Source organism: Odontesthes bonariensis, chromosome 18, assembly GCF_027942865.1.
Source record: "Odontesthes bonariensis isolate fOdoBon6 chromosome 18, fOdoBon6.hap1, whole genome shotgun sequence".
NCBI classification, from domain to species: Eukaryota; Metazoa; Chordata; class Actinopteri; order Atheriniformes; family Atherinopsidae; genus Odontesthes; species Odontesthes bonariensis.
Window position 1 is genome coordinate 22,204,825 of NC_134523.1, and position 20,909 is coordinate 22,225,733.

The following is a 20,909-nucleotide window of genomic DNA, read 5'->3' on the forward strand; positions in this document are numbered from 1 at the left end:
TATTTGAATTTCAAACGGCAGAGAAATAGTTTCACTCAAGTGATTTGACAGATACAGTTGTGTGTTTGATTTGAAATGTCCCTCAGTTGGGAGAAGAGGAGAGTGAAGATGAAGCAGTTTGTGGTTTTGACTCTAAAAGGCCCTCTTCCTTTTCCACCATCCTCCCTTCTTCACTGATCCCAAGGTAAAGAGCAGTCAGTAATCGGATGACAGGAGATTTGGCCGGTAAAGCTTCCCTTAAGATCTCCTGCCAGGATTTAAAACCCTATTGCAACTCACCCCAAAACCCCTGAGTCCCTCCTGTGTCCTCCACTGTCCACCCTGTGTCCTGTCACAGGTTCAAGCGGCTGTCTGTGCTGCAAATAGGCATCATCCTGAAACGTTAACCTTCCTTTGAAAAGATGTTTAGACTTAACTGTGAAACCTCACAGATGTATGCAAAACCTCAGCTTTCCATTTTTGATTCATTATCCCTGCAAACTGCTGCTGGAAATCAACTGACATTGCATGTTCAGTTCCAGCAAAAAAAAAACATATAAAGGATGAATTTGAACTTAGTTTGAGTTATGTGGCGATAAAATATTGTAATACTTTGAGAGACCATAAATTCATTTTCCAATGCAGCAGTAACAGTAATATTCCCCTCATCGCTGCAAGTGCAGGGTTTAGTTTTCAAAGTCTCTCTTGGTGATGGCTTGTATCATGCAAGTAGATAATTGGCGTTGAATTAGTCAAACGTCAGTATCCCATTACAGGGTATTAGGCATAGACATTACACTGCCGCACACACGGATTTTGGTATATTAATATTTTTTGTCCACATGTGAGATCAGAGATGGTTTAGTCCTCCAGACGTGTGGTGTGATGTGAGTTTACTGAAAACTTTATGCTTGTTGCTGACACATTTCTCTGAATACCATTTAGAATAGCTGCTTTAACAAGTTGACTTGCAAACCTGATGAGACCCAAATATGATCAAAGTTGAGTGAAATGTGAAAATTACTTCATAAGCTGAAAATGTTTGACAACGAAGACGCTACATCTGTCATAATGCACGTTAAAACATTTGTAAAGAGGGTATTTTTGTGCCTTGACAGAATTTTCTTCTCTTCCTCCCTTCCTATATTATATGTATCCTTTCCTATTACCCTTCCTTTCACCCTTCTTCACTTTACACTCCTCTTCTCCCCAAAAAATATTATACGTCTGACTGTCATGTGAGCTAACATATTACAACTTCAGTGTGAGATTACACTTGTCAGCTGAGTCTAATCTTTGGTGCAACACCAATCCAAGTGTTCTACTTTGAGGCATCAAGGTCACTGAGTGATCATGTAGATCACTCACTGACACTTTGTGTACCTGTGCGTAAGCACTGCAGTGTCAAGTTGTCAGGATCAGAGGGGAAGAATTTGGCATCTCTATGAAAATAATTCTCACCCAAACACAACAAAGGTTAGCTTAAAAGGATTCTATCAAAGTGCTGTAATAAAACTTTTCATTCAACTTTTTTGCCCGTGTTTTCTTCTTTGTTTATCACCTCTGCTTTTACAGAGTGACTGTTCCGCTTTGTGTCAGTAAGATTCCCCAGCAACTGTCGCCATGGCAGCTGAGAAAGCTGAAATGGATGCGCTGAAAAAGGAGTGCGATGGCCTCCGTACACAGATCGAGGTGAGCATATCCTGCAAAGGGATACCTTCTTCATGTTGAGGGTTCTTCAAAGCTTATGACACAGCCAGGCCGTCAAATGTGTGAATGCAGATCATTCAATAGATCATTTGAGTCCAAAAGCATAAAGAGTTTGTGTGAAAAAGAAAAAGAAATCACAACAACTGGAGACATACGTTGTGACCGTACATAAAAATGTAAAGAATGCACTGCATACAGACCACACCAGTACTACTAGTTTGGTATCCATATTCATAAAATCTGTTTGTCTTAGACCTAAAGAAAAATATTTTCAACTTTCTTCTCTTTTCCATGTAATTCTCTGTGTGCCCACCAGGCGGCTCGTAAGGCTGTGAATGACACAACCATGACATCAGCAGCGGGTGGCTTGGCTGCAGTGGGACGGGTCCAGCTTAAGCTCAGGAAGACACTCAAAGGTCACCTGGCCAAAATTTATGCCATGCATTGGGCGGAAGACGCCAGGTGAGGTGGAGGAGGGTGATTGATACATTGATTTTGTTTTACGGTATAGTTCTGTAGACAGTTCTGCATTTTGGTTCTTATGTGAAAGACAATTCCCACAATTAAGGGATTTTATGTACATAGCTTCACATATCTGTCTTGTTATAACAGTTTTTGTCAGCATTTCTGGTAAAGAAAACAACATTAGCTACAACATGTTCTAAACTTTGTTCAGATTAATTAAGTTGATCTAATGTTGCTTCCATTTATTTTTCACCAATTATATTGTTTTTATCAGAGGATAGTTTGTGGGATTTAACGTCTCTCTGCTATAAACTCTCTGTGTAATCATTTCTCATGTTAACAAAACAGAAAAACACACAATTTATATGAATATGAATATGTGGTATGTTTATTCTTATTGTATTTAGGATTAAATCCACACTTTTCAAAAGATTTTAAAAAGAGGCTAATTTCACCTAATTTTTTCAGTTTTACACAGAATCGCAGAACTCCGTGCATTTCATTTTGTGTGTGCAAAAGAGAATCACATTTCAGGTTATCAATTCACATATTTGTTGCATTTTATTTGCCAGGGATTTTCATCAGACAGGCTTTAAGTTAACAAGTCACTTGTTTTGCATGTAAACGGATTGCAAATACATCATCCACACACCAGATAGTGCTGCAAAAAGCAATACAAATGTTTCCAGTCTTGACCCCTACGTGTGTTATTTCCATAATTTGTTGATGACACCTTGCAGGGAAGAATAATTTCCTTTTTTTTACACTTTATGTCAAAAATAAAATCTGTAATGTATATGTTAGAAATGATTAATAGATTTTTAGAGTGCCAAATAGTAACTCCCACATCTTTGTCAAAGGCATATGGTCAGTGCATCACAGGATGGCAAGCTTCTCGTCTGGGACACCTTCACAGGGAACAAGGTAAGATCACATAGAATATCATTTTATAACTTGGAATTGTGAGCTGTTGCGCAAGCTTTAAGTGAATCAAATTCAATCCATATACAAAGAAGACTCAATTACAAAGAATTACTGTCCTTTATGCACACAGCAAGATTTTCAAATGGAAAAAAAAGTATTCTTTTTTTAAAATAATCTTATTTGTGTCCATTAATGAGGTTCAGAATAGAACCTAATGAACACATTTATTCATGTGGTTAGTTTCTAAACATTTTCATAAATTGTGTAAATGATCAACTCTTATGTAATATGATGTTGTATTTCGTGACATGTGATGCTATTATTTTTTAGGATATAGGCAATGCAGCTATAAAACTCATTAAACCTCAAGAAATGTAACTTTTTCTCTTATTTCTTGTTCGGCATAAAGTCTCCATGAACATGTTGCTAGTACTTATCCCCGAGTACAGAGGAAATCATAAAAAAAAATCTGAAACATTTCCTGCAAATGTTAGACTGAATACAACAAAGAGTACTACTTAATCATTACTTGGACAGATATTGATGATTAGAGGAAATATAGACAAAGACACTGACAAGATCTAATTTGATTTCTTAAGGACTGAAGAAAGTATTGTCTCGTGTTTTTTAAAACAGCCTTTTAGTGAAACGACCAATTTCGAACTTGTTGGGGGGAGTAGCCCACCCTGCATTTAGTAGCTTCTTATTCGTATTCTAACATAGCAAGATAAGTCCTTCTTTCGGAAGGTTAAGTGATCAATTATGGATTAACTTCAACTCTCATCATCATAAATAAGTGGAAATTGTTGTCAGCAAAAATAAAATAAAAAGATAACGGAAAGGAATAGAAAGATATCGGCAAGCGTTGGGCTGGTCTACAGTATACAAACCCTTTTAAAAAGCCCATAACACTGTATGAGCAGAAAGTTGTAAATCTAAATTTCCTCTTCCCAGGTAACTGCTGTCCCACTAAAGTCTGCTTGGGTGATGAGTGTCGCCTTCGCTCCCTCTGGTGGCTTCGTGGCCAGCGGTGGTCTGGATAACGTCTGCACAGTCTACAACATCAAGGGTGCCAGCCCCAAGACCCTCAGGGAGCTGGATGCACACACAGGTGAGGAGGAACCATTTTACCTGCTAAAATGTCTTTGATAATTAATTGGATTTGATATGCTGACAAACTGTTTCCCAAACTGTCTCCCACCCAGGTTACTTGTCCTGCTGCCGTTTCCTTAGCGATAGTGAGATCCTGACAGCCTCTGGTGACACCACCTGGTGGGTTTATTGATGACTATTGATGATTGATGATATAAAAAAGGAGGATGGATGGATCGAGGATCGATGTTTGAGGGAAAAATCTGTAAAATGTGTTTCCAAACACACTTTAGAAGAAGTACAATCTGGTAATGAATATTTCCGAGACTGGGGAACTGACACACAGCAAACATAGGTGCAACCTTCAGGGGGAATGGATAATAAATAAGTATAAATCATTTAAAAAGTCTTAGTTATCAGTTCAGTTTAAAGGATTCTTTACTTCTGATTGAGTTTGTCTTTTATTTACACTATAAGTTGCAAAACAGAGACTTTTACCGTCTAAAATACCTGCTATCTGCTTTCTGTAGGGTGACACTATAAGCTGGGAAAGCAGTGCTTACCAAATCACATGCTCCTCCTCTTCTTTTGTGAGAAAAACAAAAAAAAATTGTCTACATGACATCATTCAGATTTGTTTTCATCATTTTTACTGATCAGAAAATTTGGAACTCACACATAATGGGCTTAAGAAAAACCTACATGAAGCTGAGACACTTTCTAAACTGTTCACACCAAATCCTGACATGACTAAGTAGACTGATCCTAAATGTAGTCAAACCCCCTTTTTTTCCTTACCATTCTTTCACGTTTTACCCAAAAATTCAGACCTCCATCCTGTTTCCCTCTCTTCCATTTAGCTGTCTGTGGGACCTGGAAACCGGCAAGCAGAAGATCATCTTCACCAACCACATTGGAGACTGCATGTCGCTGGCTCTCTCCCCCGACGCGAACACCTTCATCTCTGGAGCCTGCGACTCTCTGGCCAAGCTGTGGGACCTGAGGGAAGGGACCTGCAAGCAGACCTTCTCCGGACACACCAGCGACATCAACGCCATCTCTGTGAGGATCCCACTTGGCCCAACAACACACACACACACACACACCAGGAATACTATAGCCTGTTTATCAGAGCTTTAGCATTGGATGACAGATTTATATAAGCAGGAAGTTGGATTTTGGAAGTCGGAGTTGAATTTTAGCTAAATACATTTATCTTTATGTTTCTTTAATTAAAAGTAAAACTTTTTGTTTGTTCAGAAAGGTTAACCAGTCTGCTTTTGCTGAATTGATCAATAATAGGAGGTAATAATCTTTTGAAAGCAAACATCCCCAATCACTTATCGCTAATACTTGTTTTAGTCACAAACACAGTCTGAGGTATTACGTGAATGCCACTCTATGTCTCCTAACGTTTAAAGTCAAAAAATTTTTTTTTTCCTGCTTCAGTTCTTCCCCAGTGGAAATGCTGTCATCACAGGCTCCGACGACTGTTCCTGCAGGATGTACGACCTGCGCGCTGACCAGGAGGTGCTTGAATACACGGACACCGCCCTGAATGCCGGCGTCACATCTTTGGCTCTTTCCAACTCTGGCCGCCTTATCTTTGCGGGTTATGACGACTTCAACTGCCACATCTGGGACGCACTGAAGGGAGAGAAAGTTGGTAAGTGGTTTATTTTGTTCAGCATTCACAGGAGACAAAAACACTCGCTCTTTACAAATAACTAAAGTTTTAGTTTGACTCAGATTGAGCAAATGCTAAAACAAAAGCTGTATGTGGCCTAAAAGTGCAGACTCATAAATCTCTCTTTCTGTTCCCATGTGCTTCCACTTCTTCTTCTCTCCTCGTCCAGGTGTGCTCTCTGGCCATGACAACAGGGTGAGTTGCACCGGGGTCCCCGCTGACGGCATGGGCGTCTGCACAGGATCCTGGGACAGTTTCCTCAAACTGTGGAACTGAGGCATTGCAGTGAAGGAGAAAACCTCGAGGAGAAAAGAGGAGGGGGAGGAGAGGAGGGAAGGGAAGGGAAGGGGGAGGAAGAAAAAAAATAGGAGACAAGTGAGGAATGAGAGGAAATGTGAAAGCAGGTCTTCTTCTCTTTCTACCTTCCTCACTTCTTCTTCCTCATTAATGTATGCAAAATATGAGCAGTTGCGAATGAGCCAGATTGTGTAAATGGCATCAGGAACAATGCACGATGCATCCTGCTGTATGTACAGAAGAGCTTTATTGTTGAGACGATTCTTAAAAATAGCACATTTTTCCAAAGGATAACAGAGCAGAAAATCAGCTCTTATTGGAAACATCAGACACTAGAGTTTTGACAATAAAAGATGAAACAAAGTTTAATGAAATATTGAAAATAAGATTATAGAATAAGATTATGTCTTTGAGGTCTTTGAGCCGTTAAAGAGCCCGGCACTTACTTAGATGAAAGACTGGCATGTTAATTTATTTATACTTAATAGTTTAACAAATAGAACAGAGAGGATATGTACAGTGTCCTTTTTCTTTTTGTGGAAAAGCACAAAAACAGAGTGTATATGTAAGGTAGAACAGTGATCATGGGTCCCCTGCTACCACCTAGCAGGCTTTAATCCAAGATGGCTACTGCTGTTTACCCATCTCACCGTGACAAAGTGATGATGTAAGTTAAATGATGTTTCAAAGTTGGAGCTGGGTTGACCGACTGCACTGCCAGATGACGGCCCCAAACTTTAAAACCCCATTAAAAGACCCGTACTCTTTTGCTCCCCTGGGTTCAGCTGCATTTTGTAGTACACATGTTCATCTCTAATGTAAAAAGGCGAAATATTTCTTGAAATTCTTTCTAATAAATAGAGTTCTGCATTAACACCATGTCAGAGTCTTTGTGTGTCTGTTTGTGGGGTGGACTTTAGAATGTTCTGATTTATCATCACTTATGTACAGTGCTTTTGAATCTTGTTTTGAAAAGAGACAAAAATTTTGTTTAAATTTGTGCCCGCAGTTTCAGCTCTCCACATCTAGAGCACAAAACAATCTGAGGGGAAGCCTGATTATCCAGGTTAACACAGCTCAGCCGGATGAGTCATGTGTGCCCACAACAGCAGGAACGATGCAGGGATACACAAATTTTTCGGGAAAATCCTGTCAGATTTGAAATGTTCTACTGTCAGAATCTGATTATGTAATTAAAGAAAATACATTACAGAATAGACTACAACATTGTATTATTATCATTATTGGTATTATCAAAACATATTCTACATGGTTGGGCTGTCTATGAGCAAATAAATGATAAAGAAAATAAAGGATCCATTTCTTTTTTCATGTGGGACCATTAAAGGTTTCACCATCACAAAATTACAATGATTTTACTGTACAGCAGCCGCGGCTATTCAGAGACAACACGGGAAGCTGGACAGCCTCTCCCATTCTCTGGCGAAATTGCTACTTCAATGTTAAATTGACGATAAAACAGTTATTCACAAAACACAAGGAATGCCCAATACTGCATTTACTTCCATAACTGCAACATGTTGTCCTGTAGCTTAATGAAGTGATTTGTTCTGAAATCGCCGCCATTCACTGAGGAAATCCTGTTATGAAGCCGCCACTGTCACACCCAGAGAATTTGCAGGACACAGGAGCAGGTGTTGTAAATCCAAGGTTTTTATTTCAGGAGGAAGACGGTTGTCCAAAACTCTCCAAGAGAGAACAAAAAGGACTATATAAGTTATCGATAATATTATATACTTCTCCCAAAATGAGAGAAGTATATCTATGAAACGTTATAGAAATAATAATCACTCCACTGAGGGGGAAAAACAAAAAACCCTCTCCTGTAAAAATAGGAGGCACTAAGATATAAAAATTTACTATGAAACGAAAAATCACTCCACGGAGGAAAACGCAAAAATGCTATTAAACTTAAACTATTTTTAACAAGGCTATAAATACAAAAGTTACCCAAAACAAAACTCTCTTTAGCGAGATCGGAAACGTGGCATAGGACATGAACTTGGTTTGAAAGCAAGAGTGAGGTATGTTGACAACAACGATAACGACACACTGGCACAAGACAAGGGGAGACGTCAACTCTTATACACACACGGGGAACAGGTGGAATCACTCATGCGACAATCAGACTGGAACACAAGAGGAAGAGCAAGTGACCTGAAACGAGAGGAGAGTTAATCTTTCAAAATAAAACAGGAAGTGACGAGACATGACATGGAGACGAGACAAAAACCCACTTGACCTCACCGCGGTGTGACAGCCACTAACAGCCAGGCTTCTGAGCCGAGGGCTGCCCAGCTTCAGGAGGGGGCGGGAGAGTCAAGTTTTTTTCTACAAATCTAGGTCATCATTGGCTAAATCGACAAAAGCTCATCACTTCCGAGGCTGCTCGGCGTCTCTGGGGGTTGATTAGACGTGGGCGTGTCAATATGAGGGGCTGTGTCGTGCTGATTGGAGTTAGTGTTTGTCCATCATCTTGTGGCAGCCGAATTTTTAAGCGGGGAGAAGCACGCTGGAACTTCAGTCCCAAAGCGGATACGAAAGAGACTGGTTGTCTGTGAAAGTGCTGTCGGAGTTTCACTCATTTCCCATCGTTTCCATTTCCATCCTCACACACATACACTTTTGTAAATATTACACTGTAAATAAGAAACACATCCTTGTTGTTTAGAAGTTTTGTCAATAATATTCCTGCTGTGCATTTGTTTGTCGTGTTAGCTAGTAGTTTTGTCACAATGGCGGCTATGCTCGCAGCTAAGCAATTAGCAACACCAAATGTAGTTGACATGCTTTTAGCCAAGCGTTTTGATAGTCTGTCATACGCGTAATATGGGCTTCCCCTGTTTTAAAAGTCAGCAGCCGCCACTGCTGTACAGTATCTACAATTCTAAGGTTTAATGGTTCAGGACAAAAATCAAAGAAATACATTCCATCCTTATCAGGTTTTATGAGATAATTGAACAGAATAATGACAAACATTAAATATTCTACAGTGTCTAAATGTAATGAGCAAAAACTAAGCCAAAATAATGCAGCAAAGCATTGCTCCTGAGATTCAACGGCTTGTAAAACCACCTTCAGCAGCGAGAACTTCAAGTAATCCTTTTTTGTATGATGTCATAAGTCTCTCACATTGTAGTAAAGGACTTTGGTCCACTCTCCTTTACAACTTTGTTTCAGTTCATTGTGGTCTGCTGACATATATTCACACACAGTTCTCTTAAGGTCCCACCACAGCAGCTCAGTCAAGTTCAGATCTGGATTTGACGGGACCATTGCAATAACTGGATTCTGTCTTTTTGAGCCATTCTGTTTCAGATTTGCTGTCGTGCTTGGGATCATTGTCCTGTTTCAGCCAAGCTTTGGCCTCACATTTGACTCTAGAATAATTTGGAATACAGAGGAGTTCATGGAGGACTCAATGGCTGCAAGGTGTCCCAGTGCTGTGGCTGCAAAATAAGCCCGAATCATCAGCCCTCCACCACCGTGCTTGACAGCTGGTATGAGGTGTTTGTGCAGGCTTTCTCCTGCAACCCATCCAAACGAGCCACACATCTTCAGTCTTTTTCTTACTGTACTGTCGTGACCTTTAACATTTAACATGCTAACTGAGGCCTGCAGAGTCTGAGGTGTAGCTTTTTGCATTTGTTTGCGCCACATCACTGAGCATTGCACAGAGTGAACTCACTGGAACTCCTGGGAACACTGGCAACTGTCTTGAATGTTTTCCACTTGTGAATGATATTTCTCATTGTAGAATAAAAGACTCCAAATAGTTTGAAAATAGCCTTGTAATCCTTCCCAGGTTGAGGGGGCTGCAACAATTGCTTCTCTAAGATCACTGGTGATGTCTTTCCTTCTTGGCATTATGTTACATTTGAATGTATACAAACAAATTCATAATACGTAATCAACAGATGCATTATGATGTGTAGTAAATTATCAGATGTACTGATCCCCATGTAGAATCCACACACTACTCAGCAGTATATATCAGGTAAACTCGACATTTACCGCTAAAGTGACGCACACATTAATGCACATTCTGCATCAAGTGGTCTTTAGTCGTTCTCATTCTCAAGATATTACATTGTAAAAATCCTGGTTTCTGTCAGTGCAGAGGGCCCTCTATCGTGGAGTATAACATCTTTACAACAGGGGGCGGTAATGACCCATGAAACTATTCAACTGTCTTCATAATCCCAGATCAGAGGAAGACGGATGTTCACGGTGTTTGGTGCGGATATTTCGCAAAGCACCTGATCCGCACATCAACCTGGACCCACCCTGATCTGCAGCCGATCCGCCGGGCCTCCATCTCCTCTTCACACCGGGTAGCCTATCAGCCACCACCAGCCGGCCATGGCGCTCCGGGGGTTCTTCGTGGGAGGAAACTGGAAGATGAATGGGGACAAGGAGAGTCTGGGAGAGCTGATCAGCACCCTAAACACCGCCAGCCTGCACGATCAGACCGGTAACAGACTCACTGATGTGAGGCTGCAGTTTTACGCGCAGCCCGGTTGGTAGCAGACAGCGAGGCTTTTATAATACAGAAATAAATAAAAACCGATCAGGATGCTGGGAATCACGAACAGAGATGCTGCTCAGATGACACCGTGACATTGAGAGACATGTGATTAGGATGAGTTGCGTAATGTCCTCTGACGTTTCTGGCTTGAAGTGGTAGCCTAATAGTAAAAAAAAAAAATGCAACTTTAACTCTGGTATTTCTCTGTTTCATTTTCAAAGTGCTTTATCCTTTTACACCTGATCTATTCAGGATAATAAAACTTGTTGCAACTTAGTTTATTTGGCAGCTGTTACAGGGATTTTACATCATCCCATCTGTTTTTGGGCTCGTGACCCCCTCACCCTCCTCCTCTTCATATTAGAGCATCTCACTTCCACTAAGGTTTTGCTTGAGGTTGCTGATCTGACTCAATCTACCCTCGTGTATAGTCTAGTTTAGACCATTTTCTTTATATTTGTTTATGGTACTTCTAGCTCTTAAGCTATATTTGGCTTATAATATCCTCAAAAATGTCCTCTCACCATTTAAATGGTTCGTAAATGAACAGATGAGTTGACTGTTAGACAATAAATCAGCTACATTTTGTCGCACTGTCGTATAAGCATCCTTTTCTCCATTAAAGGTCAGAAATGTGGTAAAATGTTAATAAAAGCAAAACGCAATGACTTAGGAATTTGTTTAAACCCTTCTGATGGAGCTCTGTAAATGTTTGAAAACTGAGAAAAGCCACTGCTGGAGTCATTTAAGAGAGCTGTTTCTCAATCTTGTTTTATGTATAATTTCAGCAGCTCAACAGTACTCGGCCTTTGTTGTGTTTTCATTTCAATTGCTTCAAGTGTTTTTCTGCGGGTGACGGATCTGAACGTGAGGCAGGCCAATTCAACACCATGTTTCAGTAATATATGCTGTATGGGTTTGGCATTGTCATGCCAACCGGACAGTTTTTCTTTCACCACAATCCATTTTTAATAAGTACGTAAATATTCCCTATTGTTTGCAGACATTTTTCACAATGCTACTTTATAAGCATAAACGGCAAGGATTTGGATTTTATTGTTTGATTAGTTTTTCTTCCTGTTACTGTTGTTACTTTGTGGGGCTGTCTTGGCTGACACGCCTCTTCGATGTTGCGTGGACGTCTAAGATGGCGACTATAGAGCGGCTAACCGGGGTGGTAAATAGGAGGACAAGAGAGTGTGCTCCCACCATTGGGAGGTCACACTACTAAATCTCCTCGGGAAAGTTTGCTCCCAGGTGTTGGAATGGAGCCTCTGACATGGAACTGCTAAGAGGCTGATGGGAGTTTAACCATCAAGTCTGCATGTGTTTAGTGGACTTGGAGAAGGCTTATGACTGTGTCCCCCAAGAGATTCTGCAGAGTGTGCTGGATGGATGGATGGATGGATGGATGGATGGATGGATGCTATTGTAAGAACCTAAATTATTCCTCCTGCTCTGATTGAGTGACACTAAATTTTTTAGTCTGATGCTAAAATCACTGTTTTTCTTACATTAAACTGCCTCTTGCTGTCTTATAGTTTCCTTCATATACAGTATATTAGATGAAATGCACCTTTTCTTTTTAAAGATACAACCGTCAGTAGTTAGGTTTTACATTTTAGGGGGGTTATGTGTCATTACATGTAGAATACAAGATGTTTCCTTTTAAAAAAAATCCCCAAAATGCATTCAAAATGAGTTGAAAGTGTGAGGCCAAAGAAAGGAGAACGTGCTGCAGCTATCATGCCTGCAATGTCACCGTACTTTCAGACCATTAACGAAGAGAAGAAAAAATATAGAACTTAAAACCAGACTTTCTGTCTGATTTTCAGAGGTGGTTTGTGCTGCTCCCTCCATCTACTTGGACTTTGCTCGGTCCAGCCTGGATCCGAAGATCGGTGTCGCTGCCCAGAACTGTTACAAGGTGGCCAAGGGAGCATTTACAGGGGAGATCAGGTAACTCAGCCACTGACAGAAACATCCAAACACACTGAGTCATGATCAACTAAATAAGATTGGTTTTCATTTGCTGTTTATTTGAAATCCGCTTTTTTTATTTATTAGTTTTAGTATTATTTATGTGTTTTATGGACACTTTTGGCCACAAAAGATTTTTAAATATAATTTGTGATTTTAGCAATCAGAAGCAAACTCAGTCATTTATTTGGCCAAACAGCTCACTGGCGTTTTTTTTTTCTTTTTTTTTTTTCTAATTTTGTGACTTAATTGTTGTAAAAGACACATTCTTACATGTAGCGATATGCTCAGGGCTGAATCTCAAAGCAGTCCCATAATTATGAGACAAAAAGTTGTGGTTTTAGTGGTGAAATGAAACTGAGTTTGGATACTGTTTGGATAATTGATTCATTTTTAAAATAGTTAAACTAGATATATAACCAAACTACATAACGCTTCTGTTACCATCTATCTAAACACAAGTTATGTGTTTTAAACTCAAAGACATTAGAGGTTGATTCATTCCTTTGAAATCACCCAATAAGGTAATAAGAAAATGAGTTTATAGTGGCAGCCAAATTGGTGTGAGTTCAAATTAATAAAATAGGATTTTCTTCGGCACTTTAACAGCCCTGCTATGATAAAGGACTGCGGGGCAGACTGGGTGGTCCTCGGACACTCTGAGAGACGTCACGTGTTCGGGGAAAGTGACGAGCTGATTGGCCAGAAGGTGAGACGCTTTCTCCTGCCACAAAACCATTTTGTACAAAGACTAAAACCTGTAAATCACAAGATTTACAAGATCTGTAAATTTATGTTATTCAGACTCAGAACACTTGTGTTTTAGGACAGTTTTAGGACAAGGGTTTTGTAGAATAAATGGCTAGTCTTTCTTTTTATTTCCTCTACATTACGTTCTGGCACCAGCAGCACCTGCAAGTGCACAGAAATGTGTCTTCAGCTCCGATATTTTGTGGTTGATGTAATAATACTGGAAGACAAATAAGAGGAAGCTTGATATTTCAAAATGTGCAGGGTTCCTTTGAAATCGTAAGTCTCTGGTGTACATCCTCAGGTGGCTCATGCTCTGGAGAACGATCTAAGTGTGATTGCCTGCATTGGGGAGAAACTAGAGGAGAGAGAGGCAGGCACCACAGAAGAAGTCGTCTACACTCAGACGCAGGTCATTGCAGGTACATAAGAGAATTCTTTTTTCTTTACTTTAATGTTTTAGCTTGTCTTTATTTTTTGAAATCTTTACAAAATATTTCATTTCAGTTTTTATTTATTTTCTTATCATTATTATTTAGACATTTCCTTGGCTTGTAGCCATCTTATAGATTAAAATATGAATCATTTTATGGGTAAAATATTTGTGTCAGTAGATGAGAAGATAACGTAATGGTTGTTAGTATTCTCATGTTTGTAGCTAACTCATCAGTGCTTGTTAAAAAAAAAAAAAAAAAAACATCTAAAACACTTTTGTTATATCCTATAAGAAAAATCTTCGTCCCACTTTACTTCTGTAGCCAAATAGTTTGCAACTCGGTTATTCCATAATCTGATTGATGATATTTTTTCTGGTTGCATTTTGGCCCTCGTGTCTTGCTTCTGTTCTCAAAGTAGGTTGCACACTAATTTAAAATGTAAATAGGTCAGTGGTCTCTGCTGCTGAAGAAATTCCAAGAGACACAGCGATTTTCCTCCCCCTGTTTAAGGAAGATTTGCTGTTCCACAAGGCCACAAAAAAACTGAGATTTGATGGATGCTTGCAGCTTTACACTGTCTGAACTTCTGTTCAGTTCTTCTGAGGAATTTTCCTTGTAGATTTGTTTTCGTAGATATTTCTGGAATTTCCAGTTTATATACATTTATTTTATAAGAGCCTGGGTTATTCTCTGTTGTGTTTCAGAGAATGTGAAGGACTGGGGGAAAGTGGTGCTGGCGTATGAACCGGTGTGGGCCATTGGCACAGGCAAGACAGCCACACCTGAGCAGGTAACAGCAAAGCAAGCGTGATGGCTGTGGCCATAAAGTTAGTTTTTCAGATCTGATCTGTGCCTCTTACATCTGATCTGATCACATATTGTTCTCCATTTCTCATTTCTCTGCACATGTGCCAATGATTTTTATCTTTCTACAGAAGTGGTTTATGATTTAACTGTTGTGCAGATTACAATATTGTTACATGTGTTTTAAGCACAAGGCTTTCAGTTAAATGTGTGCTTGCCTGAAAGTTAAGATACATACACTTAAGCATCCAAGTGAACCATGAACAAAATAGTACACATGAGTATGAAACAGGTTATGAAACCATGTGTTATGAACATAACCGATTTGTCTGGGGTATTCAAGAGGGAAAAAGATTCAACAGAAATCCATACGGTTTGTGCAATCAGCTTAGCTGAGCAGAACTGTAAAAAAGTTAAGGAGATAAGCTATAAATACAGAGGGGAATGATTACTAACCCAGTAACAGGTGTGGTGTATCTAATAACTGAAACCAAGTGTGAACAACAAACACAGAAAATAATACCAACTGAAATGCACAAAGTTAGAGCTGCTACAAACTATAACTCAACCTCTGAGAATGACACAATGACTTCATTTAGTTGTTGGGATATTACTGTATCATACAAAGACTGATATCCCCTGAAAAATTGGTTATATTTCATCAACAGACGCTAAATTATTAGAGCATCACTAGAGAATTCGAACATTTTTATTTTTATCTTGTTGCTGGTGTGTGACGGTGTTCAACAAAATGGCTTCATGCCAGGCAGAAAAACTTAATTCTAAAGTGACATATTCCAGCCTCCAGCCACTCCAAAGTAGTTTCAGGCCCTAGAATGTGCATAACAAAGGTTGGTGTGTTTCTAAAAGAGTCAGAAGCACATAGTTTCAATGTTCAAAACTTCTCTGGTGTTGCTTTAACAGCCTGAAATGAATGAATGAAGGTAAGAGTCAAAATCTGAGAGTTGTTCATTTAATTTCAGCTAAAGTTCTTTCCAAAACCTTGGGAAAATATTTTCTACTGATTGGCTGGGCGGTTCAGGGGTTTTAAAATTCAAGTTCGCGGATCTCAAAAGTTTCAAATTCACTTAACAAATGTTTTTGGGTTTTTTTAGGCTCAGGAAGTCCATGAGAAGCTGAGGGCTTGGATCAGAGAAAACGTCTCAGACGACGTGGCCGACTCTGTGCGTATCATCTACGGAGGTCAGTAATGACTTTTTATCACAATCATTTCTGTCTTCAGCATTAAAGATGCCACATTAAACTTATTTTTTGTTTCTCCTTTTCGATCACTGTATTATATTGCTTTTTTTCAATCTAAAATGTCTGCAATGTTGCAAAGCTCAAAATTCACTACAAAAAGTGTTATTCTCTCCCACAGAAGTAGCTCTGAACTGCCCGAAACGCTGTTTGTAGTTGCAGATTTTTTCTTTACTTTATGACATCATCATATAGCACATTTGCATAATACCTGCCTCAGATTGTGCACACCTTAAACAGTCAACACTTTTACACGACACTAGAGGAAAACGATAGATGTTAGACCAAAATAGCACTTTTTAAAACACATGTAAACATGTTAGTTTGACCAAAGTTGCCCAGAAACACAACCAAATGATCAGAGCTGTGAAGCTGTCCAATTCACCACTAAACATAACTTCAATTTGTTAGAGGCTAAACTATCAGTTTTGAACCATGACATCATCGGTCAAAGAAGCCCAGTATTAATAAGCTGAAGGGGGGCCTAGCAACGCTAAGCGTCTTGGTGTTGGACCCTTTGGTTAATAACTCAATTATTTCCCCTTGCTTGTGTACTGGAACAGGGATGGTGGTACATAACTTGACTCTATCGAGCATGTAAACGTACTACATGAATACATTCCACCATCGTCTGACCAATCAGAGCAGACAGGACCGTTCAGCAGGAGGCGATCTTAAAGAGACAGGAGCGAAAACTGAGCATTTTTGGAGGGCAGTGACAAGAGATGCTGGAGCAATGCATAATAACAAAAAAAGAATGTGTTTTTGTACATTTTAGGATATAAATGTCCTCTTGTGGACTCCTAAAAGTAAAGTATGAACTTGTAAATAAGCATAATATGGACTCTTTGAGAAGAATACATGTCCTTTTCTTTGTATTTGTACATGAAAACTGTCAGATACACCATGACATTGTTACTTTCAACAGGGATCAATCTTCCACTGCCTTGTCTGTTTGCCATAATGGCAGTAAAAGAGATGCAGTGTGCCACTGTTGATGCTATACTATTTTTTTTCCAATATTTTGCCCAAAAAAGTAGATCTGCTTGCGAGGAAGGTTTGTTTTCCCTTATACAACCATCCTTTTCTCTTTGTCATTCAGGTTCAGTCACAGGAGCAAACTGTAAAGAGCTTGCATCTCAGGCTGACGTGGATGGGTTCTTGGTGGGCGGAGCCTCTCTGAAACCAGAGTTTGTCGACATCATCAATGCACGCGCATGATATTCACAGATAACCATCAGGCCCGATGACAACCACTCTGCCCTTTAGACTTCCCCATGTTGCTGTTTCTGTAGACTGGGCTGACTAATCCATACACAGATGGTTATTCATTTAACCAGTAACCCATCCTGCAGAGAGTCAGCCCAGGTTGTTTGGTGTTAGCTTACAGAATGATAACACTGCTGTAATCTCTGTCTCACCCACATCTAACTGCACTAAGTGTTACTACAGAGTCTGTGACGATTAAAACTCCAGACCGAATTTACTTGAATGAGCAACGCAAAGGTGAAATAGCTTTTTCTGCTGGCGCTCAGGTCGAGGAGTCAGAGACTTTCAATAGGCACTAAAGCTTCACAGTATGTAGTTTAACGCCGGCTGAGGTGTGCTCTTCACACCAATGGAGAGACCACAGGAACTGACCAAAGAAAGGATGAATAAATAAATAAATAACGGAACAATGTGTTTTATTGGCTTTTTATTCACACTTATTTTTGCTTGTGTCCATCTTCAAATGATATGTAAGCTTAATTAGAATATTGAGCAGTTCAAATAGTTGATTTTTCTGTGTTATATTTTGGTTTAAGTCTGACTAAAGTCAGATTGGAACACTTCACAAGAAAAGCTCTGTGTAAACTGATTAATCATCATGGTGTACTGCACTGCATTGTTGGACATCACTGGTTTAACTGTGTCACAAGTTCAAAAGGCTGGCTTGATACTCTAAAAAGTAACAGGTAATTACTGACCTGATAAACTTGTTGATTATCCTTAACATCTGTGATCACATGCAAACAACTGCTTTCACTCTTCTCCTCTGCTGACTGATGTGACCTCTGATCATATTTGTTTTGGAGCTCAATAAGCTCGACCCGATTTGCTCACACGCAACATGATCAGTACACCTCTTTGTCCCCGTCTTGCCCGTTTTGGTTTGAAATTGCATTGCTTTATAATTCTTCAAGTTTTCTCATTAAGAAACAAGCAGAGCAAATCTAAATCTCTCAAGTGTGTTCAACAGGTGGTGGAATAAAAACAAGCCAATTTGCTTGATTGTAATTCAAATATAGAAGTAATTTTCTGACTCCAACATGAAAACCTTTATCAGGGTGCTTAATCAGCCGTTTACACCCTGAAGGTCTCTGTTCCCTCCACGTTATCACAGTGCATCCTGTGGCAGAGTGTCGTGCAGTCTCAGAACTGCCTGGTGGTGATTTGATTTAATGGGTGTAGCTATATTGTGCTTTATGTTTTGTTTTTGAGGTCTTTAGACCAAGATCAACAGTTATCTTAATCTCCTCTCTAATTTTGGACTTTGGTTAGGTTTTTTTTTCTTTCTAATTGCTCCCAATTGTGTTGATGATGGTAAGTAGAACGTATGTTTTTAAACTCTATCACCATCAATTCTGCAAGAACAAAGTTTTGTCCCACATTATACAGGCCTAACTGACTACCTAATGGAGGCCGAGGTATAGTGCAAGGTGTACCAAGTTCAGCCACTTGTTTTGCTGTCATTGTAGAGTATACCCTCTTTTTAATGTACCATGAAAAGCACATTTAGTAATGTGATGCAGTTGGAAAGATTTTCACATTTTAGCCGACTCATTTTGAAAAGAAAAGGAAAAAAAACAGTGAGAATGTACTCAAAGGTTTCGTAGCCCTAAAAGTCCTAACAGCTCAGTCGGTCAGTGGTGTTTTATCATCCCATTTCCCTCTCATTGAAATTCATGATACTACATATTGTAACATTTAAGGCTGATTTGCAGTTTTACCAAATATGACTGCAATGTATAACTAAAAGACCAAAACTAGATTTAGTTTTTTGGAGAGATAGATATAAAATCAGCATCTGTCTGGAATTAATTTATAAAAAAAAAAAAAAGTCAAGAAATCACAAAACCACTCTTCAAGCACCTGGATTTGTGCACAGAACTCACTGGATGAGCGACAGAAAGATTCAGACACTAAATGATGAAACTCTTGGCTGTGACTGAAATTGTAAATTAGCATATTTTTATTTCACATATTTTCACATCATTTTCAGTGACAAGCGTTCAGTTAATGTTTTATTTTTTTCATTTCTCTTTCTTCTTTTTCAACACAGCTATTCTATAGACATTCAAGGGGAAACAAAGGAACAGTGGGACTCAGGTTTCAGAAATTTTCTCTTCACATATTTTTCTTTACGACTTCAAGCATGAAGGACAAATAATCAGAATCACATCAGGTAGGGGCGAAACGGGAGCGACTAAAACTCAGAAACACACTACGAGAAGGAAAAGGAGACAAAGCGAGTGAGGAGGAAGGACAGAGGTGTGAGGAATGCAGGTACTCGAGTGTCCAAGTGAGAGTGTGACACAGCTGAGTGTGTGAGTGTTCGTTCAGGTGTTACAGTGTGTAGTTCCGTTGTCGTTTTCACTCGGTCCCTGAAACTGCATCGTCCTCGTTTGGTGATCTCTTTCAGTTTCGTGCTTCAGTCTACGTTATTCTACAGTGTCTCTACTTATTCGTCTCTGTCTTTACAACAAGAATCTTTCTTTTTGCAGGTCTGTCTCAAGCTGTACATGAACTATTCCTACAGTAACAGTGCATGTCTGGCTCAAAAGTACTATTCATGGTATTCCCCTGCATGTGCGTTGCCAGGTGTTGCATCTGCATACTCTAAATGTGTGTGTGTGTGCATACAATGTCGCCTCCCTTCCTATCAGTGCATAATTTTTTCATGTGTTTTGCTTGGCTCTTTTGCGAATATGTTTTTTTTCCTGAATTTATGTGATCTTTCTTTGTACATGGCTCATTCTTTGTTGGTTTTTTTGTTTGTGTAAGTTTGTGTGTGCGTGTTTGCGTGCATGCGTGTGTGAGTCTTTCATCCGTCAGTTTCACAGGGCGCTGGGGTTCCTGAAGTTATGGCCTGCAAAGCGAGCCTGGTCGCCCAACTCTTCCTCAATCCTACAGAGGAGGGGAAAAAGAAAGAACAAACGGGATTGTATTTAACGCCGAATGAAGCAGGTTAACAATCAATATAGAGGAATGTCAAAAAGTCAAAATCAAGGTCTCATTTTAGAAATTGGGATTTTCCTTTAGATGTTTTTTTGTTAATCAAATTCATTACAAAGACATTATGCTGTCGAGAAATATTCAAGTACATTTACCCCCATGACAAGCAGTCTCCCCCCATGTTTCATATGACATAACTAAAAGTGTCTGTCAATGAGGATTTATCTGATTTTAACAACCTTAAACTTTCTGAAAGAGGAAAGAAAAGGTAAAGAACATGAGCCTGTATGTGACATTTCAGACTCACGTGGTGCTTCCAGGGTATGAATCACTGCCAAAAATGTGAAATGTTTTATGACATATCGCTACAGTAAAACCAACGCGTTTTTTTTGGGTTTATTTGTGCGAGTGTGTGTGCATGCGCTGATTAGCATTTATCACTGGTTAATGCCCCCGTAAGTCTTTCCACCCTCCACCTCTCCTGCGTTTCCTCAGCAGTGCGATAGGATTACACCACTGAGCCGGTCCCTCCTCCCCCCTCCTCCCCTCCTGCTCCCCTCCTGCTCCCCTCCTGCTCCCCTCCTGCTCCCCTCCTGCTGCTGACTGGCTCGGACACATGGGGTGACACCAGCGCTGCTGTCGCCTGTCACGTCAATTAGCTCTCAGACTCTAAGCGCCAAGGCTGGGTAGGCCCCAAAAGAGATGTGCTATCGCAGATCGGGAGTGTCCCGCCGTGAAAAGGCTCTAAAGCTAACGTTCC

At 39.8% G+C, this 20,909-nt stretch overlaps 3 protein-coding genes across 3 annotated transcripts in view; 2 read left to right on the forward strand and 1 right to left on the reverse strand.

Annotated features, from left to right (window-relative positions):
* The first annotated feature begins 1,602 nt into the window (after positions 1-1,602).
* On the forward strand, positions 1,603-6,133 carry gnb3b (guanine nucleotide binding protein (G protein), beta polypeptide 3b). Its single transcript, XM_075449501.1, has 8 exons — positions 1,603-1,671; positions 2,006-2,151; positions 3,015-3,078; positions 4,033-4,189; positions 4,284-4,350; positions 5,031-5,232; positions 5,620-5,836; positions 6,027-6,133. Exons 1-8 carry the CDS (start codon positions 1,603-1,605, stop codon positions 6,131-6,133), a joined length of 1,029 nt encoding a protein of 342 aa, XP_075305616.1.
* Positions 6,134-10,375: 4,242 nt separating this feature from the next.
* Positions 10,376-17,613, forward strand: tpi1a (triosephosphate isomerase 1a). Its single transcript, XM_075449303.1, has 7 exons — positions 10,376-10,649; positions 12,539-12,662; positions 13,293-13,392; positions 13,738-13,855; positions 14,575-14,660; positions 15,790-15,877; positions 17,037-17,613. The coding sequence occupies exons 1-7, from the start codon at positions 10,538-10,540 to the stop codon at positions 17,153-17,155; spliced, it is 747 nt and encodes a 248-aa protein (XP_075305418.1). The 5' UTR covers positions 10,376-10,537; the 3' UTR covers positions 17,156-17,613.
* Positions 17,614-19,143: 1,530 nt separating this feature from the next.
* LOC142367821 (gamma-enolase-like) overlaps positions 19,144-20,909 on the reverse strand; it is a 29,340-nt gene continuing 27,574 nt past the window's right edge. The window contains exon 13 of the mRNA XM_075449842.1: positions 19,144-20,101. Coding sequence (XP_075305957.1) covers positions 20,032-20,101 — 70 coding nt within the window. The 3' untranslated portion in view covers positions 19,144-20,031. The remainder of the gene's footprint in view (positions 20,102-20,909) is intronic.